This window comes from Monodelphis domestica, chromosome X (assembly GCF_027887165.1).
Source record: "Monodelphis domestica isolate mMonDom1 chromosome X, mMonDom1.pri, whole genome shotgun sequence".
NCBI classification, from domain to species: Eukaryota; Metazoa; Chordata; class Mammalia; order Didelphimorphia; family Didelphidae; genus Monodelphis; species Monodelphis domestica.
The window spans coordinates 57,719,562-57,736,735 of record NC_077235.1 but is presented as its reverse complement, the minus strand read 5'-3'; the positions used below and the strand labels follow the sequence as shown (position 1 = coordinate 57,736,735).

General features: G+C 37.1%; 1 protein-coding gene across 6 annotated transcripts in view; it reads right to left on the bottom strand.

Moving 5' to 3' along the window:
* The window catches only part of TENM1 (teneurin transmembrane protein 1), an 864,097-nt gene that overhangs the window by 231,065 nt on the left and 615,858 nt on the right, over positions 1–17,174 (bottom strand). For all 6 annotated transcript variants that reach the window (XM_056808890.1, XM_056808889.1, XM_056808891.1 and 3 more), the window contains exons 8-9: positions 7,870–8,069; positions 6,291–6,501 (exon numbers count right to left, since the gene is read on the bottom strand). In XM_056808890.1, the coding sequence (XP_056664868.1) occupies positions 6,291–6,501; positions 7,870–8,069 (411 nt within the window). The remainder of the gene's footprint in view (positions 1–6,290; positions 6,502–7,869; positions 8,070–17,174) is intronic.

The window sequence follows — 17,174 nt, the reverse complement described above, 5'->3', positions numbered from 1 at the left end:
ATCTTCCGATGATATGTTGGGTAATTGTGTGTTTTTAAATTCATGCTCAGGGTATTCTATGATTTGATCTCTTCGAGGACACTAGCTCTAGACCTGACGGGACTCCAGAGGCCATCTAGTCCAACCCCCTTCATCATATACTGGAAGAACCTGATGCCTAAAGGAGGGAACGGCATTGGCTCAAGGTCATCCAGGTAGGAAGTAGCCAAATAACGCTGTAGGTCCTGACTCCAAATTCAGCATTCCTGCTTTTACTCCAGGCCATCTTCAAAGACAAGCTATCTCTCAAAAACGAAATAGGCTCAAAATGGATCTTAAGAACAGATCTTTTATCTATTTTCCTTTTCAAGTAAAGGGAAATAAAGTTACTTTTCAAGCATGTTAGACTAGTTGATTTGACTCAGACTTTAAATATCACAGCCAGTATTCCGATGTCATTAATAAGTGACAATGAAAGGCTTTTAAAGTAAGTGTTCATGTTAAATTCCCCACCTCTAAAATCATTAGAACTGAAGTATTTTGTTGGGAAATGTCCTCATTATTGCAAATGCTTATTCATTCTATGCCACTGATTTCCTTTAAATCGGTTCATGGAGAAACAGGTTTTTGTGGAGTTGAGTTCTGTCAGACACAAGATGCACAGTGCAGGAAATTCTATTGTATCATGTAAATGATGTGAAGGACAAGGGACACAGTTCCATTTAAGAACACCAGAAATTCAGTTCGGTTCTATATTTATTAGATGCCTATGTTCAGAACACTGGTAGAAATTCTAGAAAGGGTCTATGATTTCATCAGGGTATGGAACTCTCAACTATACTTGAGTATGTAAGGCCCAAGAAAGTACACGAGGCAGAGCCACAATTGTACCGGGTCACACAGATGGTAGGAACAGGGATTCAGTTTGGACTTTAAGGTCAATATGCTTTGTGAGGGCACATGGCCATCCACACAAAGATGAAATGAAGCACAGAACTTGCCCTCAAGGAGTTTATAGTCAAATAGAGAGATAAGGCATGCACATGAGTTAATTATGATACAAGAGTAAGGGAGAATATTTCTGAGTGTCTTGGGAGATACCCTGGCTACCATTCTGTTCCTGGAAAGAACTCCAATTGAGTCTAAGATTGACAATCTAAATTTTATGTAGCAGAATCAGAATTGACTAATGAAAACCCTAGACTTACAATCAGTCAGATCTGAGTTCAAATTCTGATTCTGATATACATTAATTGGTAATGCACTAAATTTGTTTCAGCCTTATTTTCCTCATCCGTAAGACAGGGATAATAATAGCAAAGATTGCATAGGGCTATTGTGAGAATCAAATCAAAGAACAAATGCAATATCCTTTGTAAACTTTAAAGTACTACATAAATGTTAGTCATTACTTTATTCATCTTGTGGATCATATTCCTCTCTTTTCCTTTTTCTGGAAACTGTCTCTGACTTCAAACCATTCAAAGGATTTTGAGTAATGATTTCCCAACTTAAGACATCAACTAAGGAAAGTTTTTGTTCTGCCTCATCTGAAAGTATATGTAAGTTCTTGTCTAATTTGAGCTAATGTGGTATATTCAATTAATGAATCATATTCATAATAATAAATATGAATAGATTTATAACAATATATAATTATAAAGGATTATATTATAATAAAAATATTCCATTTCTCTAATGATCCTAGTCCCACCATTTAAGGCATTGGTCCTAAGAAGATTCAAAACAAATCCAGTCAAAGCAAGAAATTTAACTCTTTCTCTCTAGAATAGGATAAATCGAAAGTGACAAAGAGGGACTTTGGGCGGGAGGAGGAGAAGAAGGTAGAAGTTTACGAGTTTCTTGGTGACCACAGTAGGCAGTAAGAATTGACTAGAATAACCAAACCATGATATGGAGGCAAAGTACTTGTCTTCCTGATCCCTACATGAATGCATGCACAAAGATTTTCCTTTGCACATTTATGATTGTGTTTTCTGACCCATGGGTTGGATAATTGGCTTGGATAACAGTCACACGACACTCACTGAAGTACATCTGTGTTGGCAGGGATGCAATTCATGGCAAAGAGCCAACAACTGTAAAAGTCATTAAAATTAGTTATTTTGGGAATACCATTATTTTTCTTAAGAGGTAGTCATGAAAAGGCAGAAAAACTGTCTTTTGGCAAAGGGACACTGAATTTTTCCCCGTCACAGATGGAATAGCAATTTCTTGCTATAATTCCTCCTCACATCTCCAAGCTATAAAACTGTGTCTTATACGAAGTGGTAGTGACAGTTCTTATATCCACATTTAAATTTTGCTACTATGGATGTTTAATGGGAGCCCAGGACAGGTTCAAGAGTAAATACAGTTTAATTTCTCCTGAGCCCTTATTGACAATTCTATGGGAGTGGCTATTCTGTGGTGGGGGTGGGGGGAGAGAATGTTAATTTAGCCTTCAAAATTAATTTTAAAAATCTCTACCTTTTATTGACTCATCTAAAAGTTGTTTCTGGACTCTCGGTAGTGAACACAACACTAGCAATGCAAAAAAGAGAAGCCAATATGAAAGGCACTGGAAACTGCCACCTGCACTGGGCATCAAAAAAGCATTGGCAGTGCCCAGAAACTCCAGGGAGGCCACACAGAGCTGCTGATGAAAATGCTGTTGTTTCCTTTTTCTCCTATCCTGCAGCAGGCTTGTGCTTCCAGCATTTCATATTTTAATTGAGAACTACTTCCTAAAATCAACTACATCAAGCACTTTTATTTTTAGGGTTAATAATACTGAAAGATGCAGAAGGAAATGTCAAACCACTCTGGTTTCTTTGCCAAGAAAACTCAAAATGGGGTCACGGAGAGACAGTCATGACTGAAACAACTAAACAACAAAGATACTGAAAGATCTGAAAGATGCCCTTCTGTTTACTACTTTTTCTTTCGTGGCATGGCATTTTACATTAATGATGTTTATCCACTTGGAATTTATTTTGCTATATGATGCAAGATGTTGATCTAACAATGCCACATGTAAAACCCAATGGGATTGTTTCTTGGATTACGGGAGGGCGGAGGGAGGAGGGGAGGGAAAGAATATGAATCATGTAACTATGGAAAAATGTTCTAAATTAATTAATTAATTAAACTAAAAACAAAAGATGTTGATCTAAAACTAATTTCTGCCCAAGTGCCTTCTAATTGCCCAATCGTTTTCATTGAAAATAGGGTCATTTTGTTCTTGGGTTGATCAACCACTCTGCTACCATATTCAGTTGCTTCTGGGCTTTGACTATCTAAATGGTTACACACAGCATCGTTTCTTTTGTTTTCTTTTAGAGACTCCAACTTCATAGAGGCTATATCTGTGCTTTCAGTTAACTTTCAATGGCAGAGCTACTGATACAATTCAATTACCTTAGACAAATAACATGTGCATATCTGCTTGAATGATTTATCTCTTTTCATCACCTTCTTCACTATGTTCTCAAGTATTCATAGTTTCTTCTACATCTCCCCAAATCGTATTTAAGTTCTGACCATATTCATGTTGTGTGTCATAAAGTTCTCAGTTTACATAAGTGTAAAATGACATGCCTAAGCCTACGGAGGTCCAATGGTTCATTTAAAGTCTTGGTGATTTGGTGCTTGCTGGTCTCTTGTTTTCTATCATGTTTCAAATCCTAAAAATCTGTTCCAATACTGAGTAAGAAGAGACTGGACATGGTGAAAACCCACAAAAATTGATTGTATTTAAAAGGAAACAATTGAATATCAATACAGGAATTGTGTTCAAATCAGCTGCCTGAATAAAGTCAGACCATTACTAGGACAACGACATGGAAAATGAATAGGGTATATTTAATGACTAAATAACCTGTCCTGTTAATTCACTGTATGGGCAACTCTCTGGACAGGAAACTTGCTCAATTGAGACCGATCAATGATATTATGAAATTTGTATTCTTAGAGATTTGCTTGATTTGTCTAGTCACAAAGTCCCCATATTATACAGAAGGATTTGGAATCCAAATCTTCTGGACCCTGAGGCTGGCTCTCCTTCCACTATACCAAGCTGCATAGAAAATTCATGGCCCGCTTCTGTATTCGATTTTAATTTTGTAGCTGAATATGTGTGCTTTTTACTTCTTTGAAAGAAAATTCCAATGAGATTTAAGATGAAATCACATTTTTTCTAATCAGAGATGATAGATGGATAGAGAGAAAAGATGAAAGCACTGTATCTGAGAACCTGGGGTCTCCAAAGAGAAAGCAAAAGCCAGCAGGAAGCTCATGGTATATTTTAGGCTGTGGTCAAGGTGTAATAATGTACAAGGCCAGGGTTTTTTAAGTCAAAGATGTGAAAGAGGTGGGAGTAAGGCTGGAGATGGGGAGAGGTGACAAAGGCGAGAAGTGTAACTTCACCAATACTTTAAAGTTTTCCCATTTCTCTGGTTTCCTGGGAGAAAACTTAGTCTCTCATAATGTGGTTGCATGATTAAACAGAAGAATGGTATTAGAGCCTCTTTCGCTGGGAACTTTACTACAGAGTCCAGGAAGATGGCAGAAAGAGGGAAAAATTAGAAATTTTTTCTTGTCTTCTAATTTAGCAAACAAGTATTTGTCTTTCATAGAGAGAGATCAGTGGAGTTTTCCTCTAGGAAAAAATTCATTAATATATTTTTTATCACTTTCTGGGTACGTTTGATAATGTGATACCTAAAATGCTATTTTCCTGGCTCAAGTTCTTCAATAGAGTGGAAAAATAGAATGGAACCATTAGGAAAAGCAGATCTTCTAGCAATCCAGCTTGTTGCTGGGTGAAGTGGATGAAGAACTAAGGAAAGGATATTGTGGTAAGAGTCACAGAGTAAACAATGCAGCTATAATGGATTTTGTTTTCCCTTATTTTAAAAGACCGGTGTTTCAACACAATTCATATAATAAAACCTTAAGTTCCCAAAGAGCTCTGTTTTATTACTATAAAAGGTCCTGGTAAAGTTATGCACTAAAAATATTAATAACTATTATAACATCATTAAATTAGGTGACACATTTTAGTATATGGACTTGCTATATACTGACTTAAAAAACTTAAAATACAGTGAAAAAGGGGGCAGCTGGGTAGCTCAGTGGATTGAGAGCCAGGCCTAGAGATGGGAGGTCCTAGGTTCAAATTTGGCCTCAGACACTTCCCAGCTGTGTGACCCTGGGCAAGTCACTTGACCCCCATTGCCTAGCCCTTACCACTCTTCTGCCTTGGAGCCAATACACAATATTAACTCCAAGATGGAAGGTGAGGGTTTAAAAAAATACAATGAAAAAGAGCAATTTAAATTCCTTTCAAGTTATGAAAAAATTCTGTTGTTGTTGGCTTTGAATGACAACAATAAAACTTTGAATAATGCATATCATCCTTAAAAATCTTATCGTAATTCTTCATATTATGCTCTGTTGAGCCTCAATTCCTCTAAATAAAATTTGCAAAATTACTCTCATATTATTTTAAAATGATATTTGAACTAATCATTTGAAAATCCATTCCAATGCAATGCATGCATTTATTAAAGCATATGCCATGCACTTGAGACACAAAGAAAAAAGTCCTTACTCTCAGGGAGCTTATATTATATTTGGGGAGGTGATATGGTATCGGCACAGAAAAACACACACAAACACATATAGATATAGATATATTCACATAGTGAGAGAGACAAAGAAAGGAATTTAAGGAAGGGGACAATCATTAATAACTGGGCGTCTGGAGGAAAGAAGATTAGAAGATGACTCTTGGCCTTTAGTGGAAGTAGGAATATTAAGAGATGGAAGTAAGGCATGGGGGTGTAACGTCATATATAGGGAAAATTTGGCCAGTTTGTTCAGAATGTAGCATGTGAGGAGAAATAATATGATTTTACTCTATAAAGTTAGCTAGATTATAAAGGGCTTTAAATGACAGATGAGTATGCATTTTATCCTAGAGACAGCAGTAGGGAGCCAAAGAGGCTTCTTGAGCAGGGTGGTAACAAGGTCAGATTTGAATTTTAGGACCTTGTTGATCATTAGAGCTCTGGAACCAATATTTTCCAGTTAATATTCCTACTGAGAGACTCCAAAAAAAGATGCATGATGAGCATTTCTAAATAGCAATAAATACAAAGAAGATTTCTCAAAATTGATCCATTTTGATTTCAAGGAAGAATGACTATTGTGTATGTATATATAACATTAATATGCTACTAAACATGACTTTCTAGAGATTTGAATACTTATCTCTATCTCTATCCACTTGGGTCTATGTATCTTACCAATCGCTGTAGTTAACACAAACACTTGTTCCATCTTTTTTCCATCATTGTAGAATGCCAGGTACCAAGCCCCTTGATCCATGTACTCTATGAAGCCTGTCTCCTGCAGGGAGGTTAAGATCAGGTTCCTTGGGCTGGGCTGTGAGTCCTCCGAGTTCTTGGGATCCTGTTTCTGGAGCTGTTTTCCATCCATCAGTTTTACAAAATCAAACTGCAAATGATTGAAATATGAATGACCACTCAAAATGTTTCACAATGAATAACACCCCCAAACCTATGATTTCTTTTTTGTAAACCCTTTCCTTCCATTTAGAATCACTACTGTGTATTGGTTATAAGGCAGAAGAGTGGTAAGGGCTAGGCAATTAGGTTATCCAGGATTACACAGCTAGTAAATTTCTGAGATCAAATTTGAACCCAGGACCTCCCATCTCTAAGTCTGGCTCTCAATCCACTGAGCCGCTCAGCTGCCTATGAAACCTATAATTTCAATATCAGCAATGATACCCAGCTTTCCTATTTTGTTTTCATTTGCTCTGGAGACGGTAGAATGGAGTAGTGGGCAGAACATTGGCCTGAAAGCCAGGCAGATGGGGTCAGGTCCCATCCCTGCTTCTGAACAGTCACTCCCCTTCTCTGCAGCACTCTTGGTCATTCTTTAGGTTGCAGAATAGGTGCTAAGTTGCTCTGGGAGAGGGAGGCTTTTCAGTAGAAGTTTAGCTCAATGCAGTCACAAGTCTGATTTAAAGAAGCTCTGCTTTAGAAGGGGAGCTTAGACTTTAATCCAACCCCCTCTGAAGCAACTGAGAATCAGAGAGGGGAAATGATTAGCTTGAGGCTACACAGCAAGTCAGTGGCAGGTCTGGAAGTGATTTAATGATAATAAGGCAACCAATGACAGAGGTTTCCTCCAGATCCTAAATGTTTCACTTAAGCTAGATTTCTAGGTCCTTTCTGGTCTAAGATGGGGAAGAGAACCTCTAAGGCCCAGCTTCCTCTTTCTCCCTGACCTTCTTAGAGGGTCTTAAAAAGGTTTACAGGAGAGATGAAAGAAAAGAAGAGATGTAAGGAGCTAAGAATTCAAAAAAAGAAGGAAATCGTTATGTAAGAAAGAATTTTTAAACCTTGGACAAAACCAACAGGCCACCAATTTATCACCCTTCCATATACAAATCAGTAACATCAAGAGATCTGTTTCTATATGGCTTTCTAAATTAGGAGGGTTAATCAGACAAAGATGATGCTCTGTTATTGAACAGCTTCTGGACTGGTAGTCACATTAAGCCTTCCCGCTCTGAGCTCAGGGCCATAGCCCCAACTGCTAAAGTCCTGGAATCAAGATTGGAGGTCCTAGGACGATTCTTTATGCTGCTTCCACTGAATATGCATGGAGAACATTGTTCATGAATTTTCTTTTCATTAATGTGATAGGTAAGCATTCTGGAGGTTTGTTCATGTCTACTTTTTTGCCATTTATTTCATCCTTGACTCTCTCATACCTTATAAGTCACATGCCATGAACTCTTCAGCCCAGCCCTCACAAAAGGCTTCAAAGAAACCAAAGACACAACCAAATTACCTGAGTATGGGTAGGTGGAATATTTCTTCTTCCATAAATTCCCAACAAAGAGTCCTTGGCTAGAGAAATGTTAAATTTCAGATAGATTGGGTGGTGAATCATGATCTGAAATCGCCAGAATAAGCCAGGTGGGATGGTTTGCATGACTTGTGCTCCAATGTCAACTTCTCCTGTGTCTATAGCACGTCCTTTCTGATACACTGGTTTTAAAGAAATAACAACAAAAATTAAAAGTCATATATTAAAGTCACAATTAAGTTCACAGAATTCTTTTGTCCCAAAGAAGTGTCATGCACTTGCCCTCACCCCTGAACTTGCAAAACAAATTCTCTGAAACCTATTACATTTAGAAATGTAGACTTATAGATCATCTCTTCTGGTTTCCTATTCAATTTCATTTTGTTAGATCTAGGCCAGCAATGCAGCTTATTAATAGATCTAATAATATACCAAAATCCTGAGTCTGCCTACGTCATTCCAAGGGTTACAAAGCACATCGACTCAAAGATAAAAACACCAAATCTCCCTGTTATAAATTTAGGGCATATTTTTGTGCATCATTTCTCTTCATATCCCTATGTTCCAGCAAAAAGAGTCTATTTGCTGTTTCTTATATGAAATAGTACATCCTGAGTCTCTGTGCTTTTTTAGGTTGTCCTCAGTGCCTGGAAGGGATTTACCTTTGCATTTTGAAATCTCTATGTAAGTGTTGTGGGGGAGAATATCCATTGAATCAATAACTTCATCATGTTAAGTAACTACTTCAATCAAGTGAGAGCACTTCTATTGAACTGATCAATCAAACACATTAAATTAGGTGTGAAAAGTCTTTAATCAATGTGGAAAGAGTGAAAGACTTTGGATGAAATAAGATAATGCTCCACAGGAAGTATATTAGGATTGGTTGAGGGGACTCAATCATATTCTGTAGATCCTTTTATAAAATAATAGGCCAGTTTATAATCCAAGCATTCCAGCTTCTGAGAACCTAAGGAAAAGAATAGCTCAGCCAAGACCTTGAAAAGGAGCAGGGAGGGAGGGTAGATGAGCTTCTGTCTCTTTTCCCACTCTATTTCCTTGACCAGTGGTTGATATTGTGAACTATGGACTCCCCATGAACATCCTAGCAGGCTCCCTAAAATAGGTGACAGCAGTGGCTGTACTGGGAGCTGAGGACAAACTAGACACACTGAGAAAATGAGGCCCACAGAAAATTACACCATGCTTATCGAAACTTCATGAGAAACCCCTTGACAGGGAGGAGAAAGGACTTATAACAACAAGTAGCTTTGAGTTATCACTTTGTTATGGGAGTTCCCTATGCTTAGGATAATTTTCTCCTCAAATCTGTATACAGTTGTATACATCCATTTTAAGGAATATTTATATGAATCATACTTCCTTTACCACTTTGGTTAATATTTCTGTCTGGCTAGCTAATATCACCTGGATAATCAATGTGAGAAGCACACCAATGGGTACTCATTAATAATTGTAATAGTGTAAAAAACAATCCATAAACTCTCTAGAGGTCAAGGTGGATTAACCAACCAACCAAGATTATAGAAGACCTATATAGAACATGGAAACAAAGATAAGAAAGAGTAGATGAATACACAAAAGCATGGCATGCTGCCAAAAGAATAATATCAGGAGTGCTAATGATCACCATAGCCTAAAACTGTAAAAGAATACCAAGGACAACCACAAAAAAATAAATTTGGGAAGAAGTTCAAAGAAAGGACAGGAGCACTGCTGAAGATCGAATGCTGATAATAGAACAGAGAAGAGGAAATGATCCAATTTATTTGTCTTCTTTTCTCCATGAAGGAGAATAACATTTGGACTAGAAAGGCTAGAACAGAAGTGGTTAATAGGGAAGAGTAAAATTTTTCTTTGATAGAAGAAACACTTAAACAAACATATAAATTTGAAATAAATCCTATTTTTGCAAAGAACAATTGAGTAAAAATAAAAGAAATGTCTGCAACTGGAGGTACAAAACACTTTGTATTTGTAATTTGTGGTTTGTTACCAAAAAAGTTAGGGAGTATAATTATTTTTGGGGGGAGGGATTTGTTTCTTTAAATTTAATTTAATTTTATTTTTAGTTCCAGATTTTCCCTTCCTCTCACTTCTCCCACACTCTGACAAGTCAAGAAATACAAGATCTATTACAAATATGAAGTTAATTAAAACAAATGAAAATGTTATCCATTTTCTGGGAAAAAAGAAGAAAGAAAGGAAAAATATGCTTCATTCTGCACTATGAATCCATAAATTATTTATCTGGAGATGGATAGCATATTTTATGCTGAATCCTTTGGAATTGTGGTAGGTGATTGTGCTGATCCTAGTTAGTTATCTTTACAATATTGCTGTTACTTTATAAATTTTTCTCATGGTTCTTCTCACTTCACTTTGCATCAATTCATATACATCTTCTCAAGTCTTTCTGAAAACATCCTCTTAATTATTTTTTATAGCACAGGAGTTTTTCATCACATTCTTATGCCTTAACTTGTTCAGCCATTTCCTAATTTATGCCTTTGTTAGTCTTTTGGTAACACAGACCCCTTCTGCAGTCTGATGAAGTCTACGGATTCCTCAGAACATTTCTTATCAACTGAAGGAAATTCTAGATTTCAGTAACAGTTTAAAGAAAATAATGATGTAATTTTGTTATCACCCGTCATTAACACCCTGAAACCCATCTTTTGTGATGCACTCTTTGGTGATCCATAGACCTCTTGTTAAGACCTCTACAGAAAGGAAGATTAAAAAGTTCTTCAATGATTCAATATTTGTCTGATCTCAAGACAATCAATATTCCCTAACCTTCTAAATCAAGATGTTAGGATGTTAGGAAGGTCAATTACTGCTTCCATGAGTTTAAACTAAGTACATCCCTCTCCCACATATGAGGGAAAGTAGGTAGTAGTTGGCTAGAACTTCCCTGGAAGGATCGCAGATAGAAGGTATTTATATATAGATGTGGATGTTATGTGTTACCTCATTCAGTTCCACATTATGTACTTAGCTATTCTTTTTCAATTCAATACCTTTTGACTTTGAATTCATTTGTCAACTGGTATGACTGGAGAAAGAGATGTGGGGTCAGGCCACAGTTTTAAATGGATGATAATACAAATAGTACTCTGAATCTTGGTAGAGCCAAGGGGGTTGATGCATTTGTGGGAGCTCATCTAGGAACTACTTCTTTTTTAAACAGAATAAGCTTATTCACACTATAACTAACTGTTCCACTATTGGAGAGATCCTTTTCCACAGAAGGGTTGCTGTTTATTGCTCAAGTGACACTGTTGAACTGTTATTGTATTTTTCTTACTTGGATATTGGGCCAAATAGTCCCCATGGCTATTCAGATATTGAATAGAGATTAATATAATAAGATAAACTTTAATAAGAATGAATGTGAAACCTTACATTCAATTTCAAAAAAAATTGCTTCTGAAGTGCAAGAAGGGAGAAGAGAAGCATAGCTAGAAAGTAGATTAAGTGAAAAAGTCTTGGAGCTTCTATCAGTTTATTAACTCAATATAAAATAGTGTGATATGAGAATCAAAAAACCCAGTGCCATGTTAGGGTACATCAGAGCAAGGGGAGTGACAGTCCTATTCTATTCTTACTTTGGTCAGGTTAGATCTAATGATACAGTGGTCAGTTCTGGGAGCTGTCCTGTAGGGAGGATGCTGAGAAATCATAGACTCTCTAGAGTAGAGTACTCAATATAGAGAAAGGTATATGAGGAACTATTTAAAGAATTGGATATGCTTAGCTTTGAGAAGCTGAGACATGGATTGGGTTAGGAGAATGTGATACTCTAGCTCTCTTCAAGTAAGTGAATGGCTGTCATTTTCAAGAGGGATTAGAAATGCTTTACTGGGTCCAAAGGACCGAAGTAGGAGCAATAGTACCAATCTTAGAGAGGCTGGCTTAGTCAAGGTAAGCAAAAGCTTTGTAGCAATTAGAGCTATTCTAAGGTGAAATGGGCCAAGGAAATGGGTTGCTCTTTCTTAGCAGTCCTCAAGCAAGAGCTGGATGACCATTTGTTGTAAAACATGGTTCTTGGTGAAGCCCAAATGGGGACTAGATGGCCACAAAGGCCCCTCCCAATGGTGAAGTTTTGCATTTCTGCAATTTCTACACCTACAATAGTTTTAAAAGTCTCTTTCCTTTATGTTCACCCACTATAAAATTAACAGCCCATTAAGAACCATACCTGCAGTGGCTTTATGCAGAGGCTGCTGCCCTGTAGCTTTTAACTCACTGAAATACTGACATTATTGCTTTTTGTGTTAAGGCCAAGAGTAATAACTATTTTAACAATGTCCCCTGTTAACAGTGTTAATAATAGATTTCAAATGCAATTTTGAACATAATTATGTATGACAGTAGTCATAATTTTGTGGAATTGGCATTTAGAATAACACCTGCCCTTTGAGGTAAAGAAATGTTCAATTGAATATGTTTGAACCTATAAGATAAGGCTGTTATTTTTCACTAGAAGTTACTTTTTCCTTGTGGGAGAGAAATAGCAGTTGTGACCTGAAAGCATTACTCTCTATTCTCAATCTACTCAGGGCTTTAGAAAATGAGGGCAATGTACCTTAGGAACAAAATCGTAAATACAATTATAAATCCAGGTACTACAAACATTGCTTTGAGGTGCTTAGGGTCTTTAATAAAGACAGTTGCCATCAAGTAAACATGCAAATCATGGTAGCAGCTCATTGAGGGACTTGCTTGTCTCTGGCATCAGTGCTTTTTATTCTATTTCTATGTGCTGTCTAACTTGATTGAAAGCTAAAGCTTACCAAGTTAAATGGTGCTCAAAGAAACTCTCCAAGTTGAAGAGGTATGGGAGACCCTGATCACCAACATCAGGAAGGAGTCACTAATCACCCACTATGCCCAAGCCATTCTATAGAAACCAATTTCAGTCCAGCATGGTAACCTGGAGCTCACAGACCCCTGATGAGTCTGCAGATAGATTTCAGGGACACCGTGAACGTGGCAGGTAAAAAGAAACCAGTGTCTTTATTTTCACTGACTGCTAACTGAAATCTAGCATATTCTTCAATTATTAATACAGATAACAAAACATTATTCTGAATCAAGGCCATGGGATTCAACAGATTACCAAGGGGCCCATGTTACCAAAAACCAATGTTTTTTAGGAGACAGTATTTGTCCCTTATGAATAAATGACCTATTTATGGACAAGACAGATGTGACAAGAGATGGATAGACAATGCATTCTACTTGTGTCATTTAAATAAAGACACTAAAATGAGTTGTTAATGGTGATCATTCTCTGAAGAATCCCCTTGACTCTATGAGAAAAGAACATTTGAACAGCCCTGGGATGGGGGCACACCTCCTGGGCTTTTTTCACTTCAGCACTGCATGCATCAGAAAGGAGACAGCCTCCTAAGAAGCTATGCTATTAAATCATCTTCTGAAGCATTTTTCTTTCATTTTCTCAATTAGCTTATGAAATTGGGCTGTTGTGAGTTTGAATACATTTCTCATTCCATTTTTTCAGTGTTATTCAATGGGGGGTGAACTGAAGTGGAAAGAAATTATGTACAAAATAAATCCTCTAAAAAGGTAATTTTATGAAAAAAATTCTGAGAATGAAAGAGAAATATTTGACTTCACTTTAACCTGGCATCCAATCTTTTCTTTGAAAAGTGATGAGGACGTAGTTAAAGAACATTCAACTTTCTGTTGTCTTTTTGTCACTGCTTTTGCTGTTTCATAGAAATAGCATTATTTTCTTTTGGATAAACAGAGACCAAAGAATTGAGAGCCTGTGTTTATCATGGCTTCACATAGACTTTTCTTATTGTCATAAAGCGGGCCAGGGAAAGCCCCAGTAATTAGACAAAGTTGGAGGGTGGAAAATGAGGAAGTGGCTTAATTACTTCCTTTTTGGCCATCAAAGCCAGAGTGCTGATCCTGTCTACATCTTATATAAATAAATATAGCTTTATGTGCTTTGTCTTTCCCATTAGGCTGTGAGCCCTGTGAGATTAGGGGCTTTTTTTTCTTTTCTTTATAAAGAAAAGCACTTAAAACAATGTCTTGCACATGGTAGGGGCTTAACAAATGTTTGAAGTCTTGACCTATTGATGTTCTTTAGCTTCGTATAGCTTCTGTGTATACATATATTTATATATGTATATATACTTACATATATACATAAAAACAAGGCTTCTCTGTGGAAAGATTTGAGTATTTGAGGGCAATTACTAATACTGTTGAAAGTACTTTCATTATATAGACCAAAAATGATTATGTTCAATTTAAACCATTACTTTTTCAATATCTCTCTTATTAAAATATTTTAATCATCTATGGGGAGGAGAGTAAGTCTCCAAAATGGAAGATTCCTTCTCAGCCAGGACAATTTTTATCCATGACTTCCAAGGAGGACCTTCCTTTATTCTAATTTTTACTATTTTTGCAGTTAAACTTGTAGCACTCAGGTTGTTAGCTTGTCATCCCCCAGTCTTGCTATAGCCCATGTCCTTTTCTATTCATTCATCTCTCAATATTTTCTGCAGTTTCCTGAGCACAAATCATTATATGCTCTCCATTTCACTTTGGATGGCTTGCAACTTTGACTTTACAGAGATAGTGATATTTCAAGATTGACAGTAACAAAGTGTCACCATAAGGAAAAATAGTGGCCCTAAGAATGATGTTTGTTTGTTGTGGACAGAAGCTTGGGGACACAATTTTCCAAATCGAATTCATCTCCCTAATCAACTCCAAAACCAGTTTAGTGTCCATCTTGAGTGCCTGTCCAAGTTATGTGCACTGATGGATAACCTCATGTTATATTCCAGGGAAGAGACATTCATCCACTTGATTTTTCTTATGTAGATTGTTAGGCTAAATTCTCAAGTGATGATCAATTAGAAGGCAGTATGGTATAGCAGGGGAAGATGGAAATAAACATTTGGACAGTATCTACTTTGTGCCAGACACTGTGCTAAGTGATTTGTAATTATCTCATTTGATCCCTACAACAATCCTGAGAGGTGGGTGCAGTTATTTTAAAGTTGAGGAAACTAAGGGAAACAGAGGTTAAAGTACTTGTGTAGGGTCATACAGCTAGTAAGTGTCTGAGGTTGGATTTGACTCCAGGGTCCAGCAATCAACCAAGGTGTCACCTTGCTGCCTCAGGGGAAAGAGTACTAAGTATTTAGCATGGAAGGAACTGAGTTTAAGTCCTAAGCCACTTATGACTTATGTGACTTTGGGCAAATCACATCACATCTTTGGGACTCAGTATCCACAACTGCAAAATGAGGGGAGTGGGCTAGATGGTCTCAAAGATGCCTTGCAGGGACAACTATATAGTACACTGTTTTGTATGACAGTGTTTTTGAGTACTGCATACAAATTTCCTCTCTTCTGTAATACTAGAGTGAAAGCTCCATGGAGGCAGAGACACTGGGGTAACTGAGTTCACTTTGCTCCATGAAAATGTCAAATATATCTGTTGAGCACACATTATCTTAACATAATCAAGTACTGCTTTACTTGATATTCATTATGTGGTCAATGAAACAGTGCTCGTTCTCTCTTAATCCCTGCCCTCTCTATCTCAATTCCCCCCCCCCTCCATATATATATATATATATATATATATATATATATATATATATCCCCACCACTCTCTCAGAATCTTAGAATACCTTAAATTTTACAGAGCAGACACTAGTTACAGAAAAGCTTTTATGGTTGAATTCAAATGCTTTAAAAGAGTTAACAAACAACCTTAAGAGGGTGATCTTATACTTTCTGTACCTGCGAGTCTGCAGAAATGTGTCTGGCTGTAGAATATCTCTTTCCAAAACCTGTCTGTTCATTTCTCATTTTTTCATCATGCATGTCGATGTATGTTGATTATTCTCATGAACATTTTACAGAGATGAGAAAGCAGGGGAATGGTTTGATACTTACTGGTCTACTAAAGATGACTTTTTTAATTGTAGTAACAAGGGGAAAAAAAAGCACTCCATTGCCTACCACAAAAAGCTCAAAATTCATAATCAATCATTCAAGATCTTCTGTAGTCTGGCACCACCCTAGATTTCCAGACTTATTTCACGTGAATCCCTTCCATGTAGCTGAAGCTCTAGACAAAAAAGGCTGCTTACTATCTTTCATGTAAATCCAGCATTCTCTGGCTTCTGCTTTTGCTGAGAGCATTCCATATCTCTGGGGGTTTCTGCCCCTCAGCTCTACCTTGTGCAATCCTATCCATATTTTATTTATCATATTTATCTGTAAAGCTCGCCCCTACTCTGTTTTTCCTTCCTCAAACCCAAGGGCGGAACTTTCACCGTTCAGACCTTGGACAGCACTCAGCTTGCCTCTTTCTCAGACCCTCCATGTACACTGTTTTGCATGATAGTGCCTGGCACATGGTGTTTGATAACCCATCCTCTATAATGAAAACTTCATGAAGACAGAGACTGTATTTTATCTGAATTATCCTTCTTTGTGCCAAACAAAGTGTTCCACACAGCAGATAACTAATGCTTGTTGATTCCCAGTCTGTTGTGGTTGTGTGTATACACACTTGCTTTGTTTCAACTCAAGATGTTCCTTGAAATGGCCTAATTCAATGTCAAGCTCTCTAAATGTCTTGAAGCTTAATGATGCTTTCCAATAGTTACCTTAGGCTAAGTAAAGCATGATGGAACTTTGGGGTGGTGGGGAGGGAGGTGGCCCGAAGATAGTGGCACATGGTAATTAAAACTTTAATTACAAGGTTTTATTGCAATAACTATAAGGTCAAGGACACAGACTCACATCTACGCATTTTGGATAGTCTTTAAACACATTTGAAATTCCATAAAATTAACCCAAGCTAAGGAGGTACTTAGTATAGAGGACGATTAAGTGAGGGGATACAAGCATGCATTTTAAAGGCACTGCTTTCTTGAACATAAGGCAAGTTTCACTGTGGGCTATTCCAGTGACAGTCGTCTTTAAAAGACACATCCTATGTGACTCGGTAGTATATTTCAGTGGAAGTTGACCTACCTTAATGGTTAAAGTTTTAAGCACCGTTAGTTTCTTTGCCGATTTCCTACCAAATGACTGGTACCAGGACAAGGATACTGGGTCAAAGCAAGTATTTATCAGTATTTAAGATTATCTAAAGCTACAGAAAGATGTAAAGAAGGCAGTAAGAAGCCTACTTTACTATTAGCATGGCCTTAAGTAATATTTTTAACTATATATCATTTTCCTAAGTG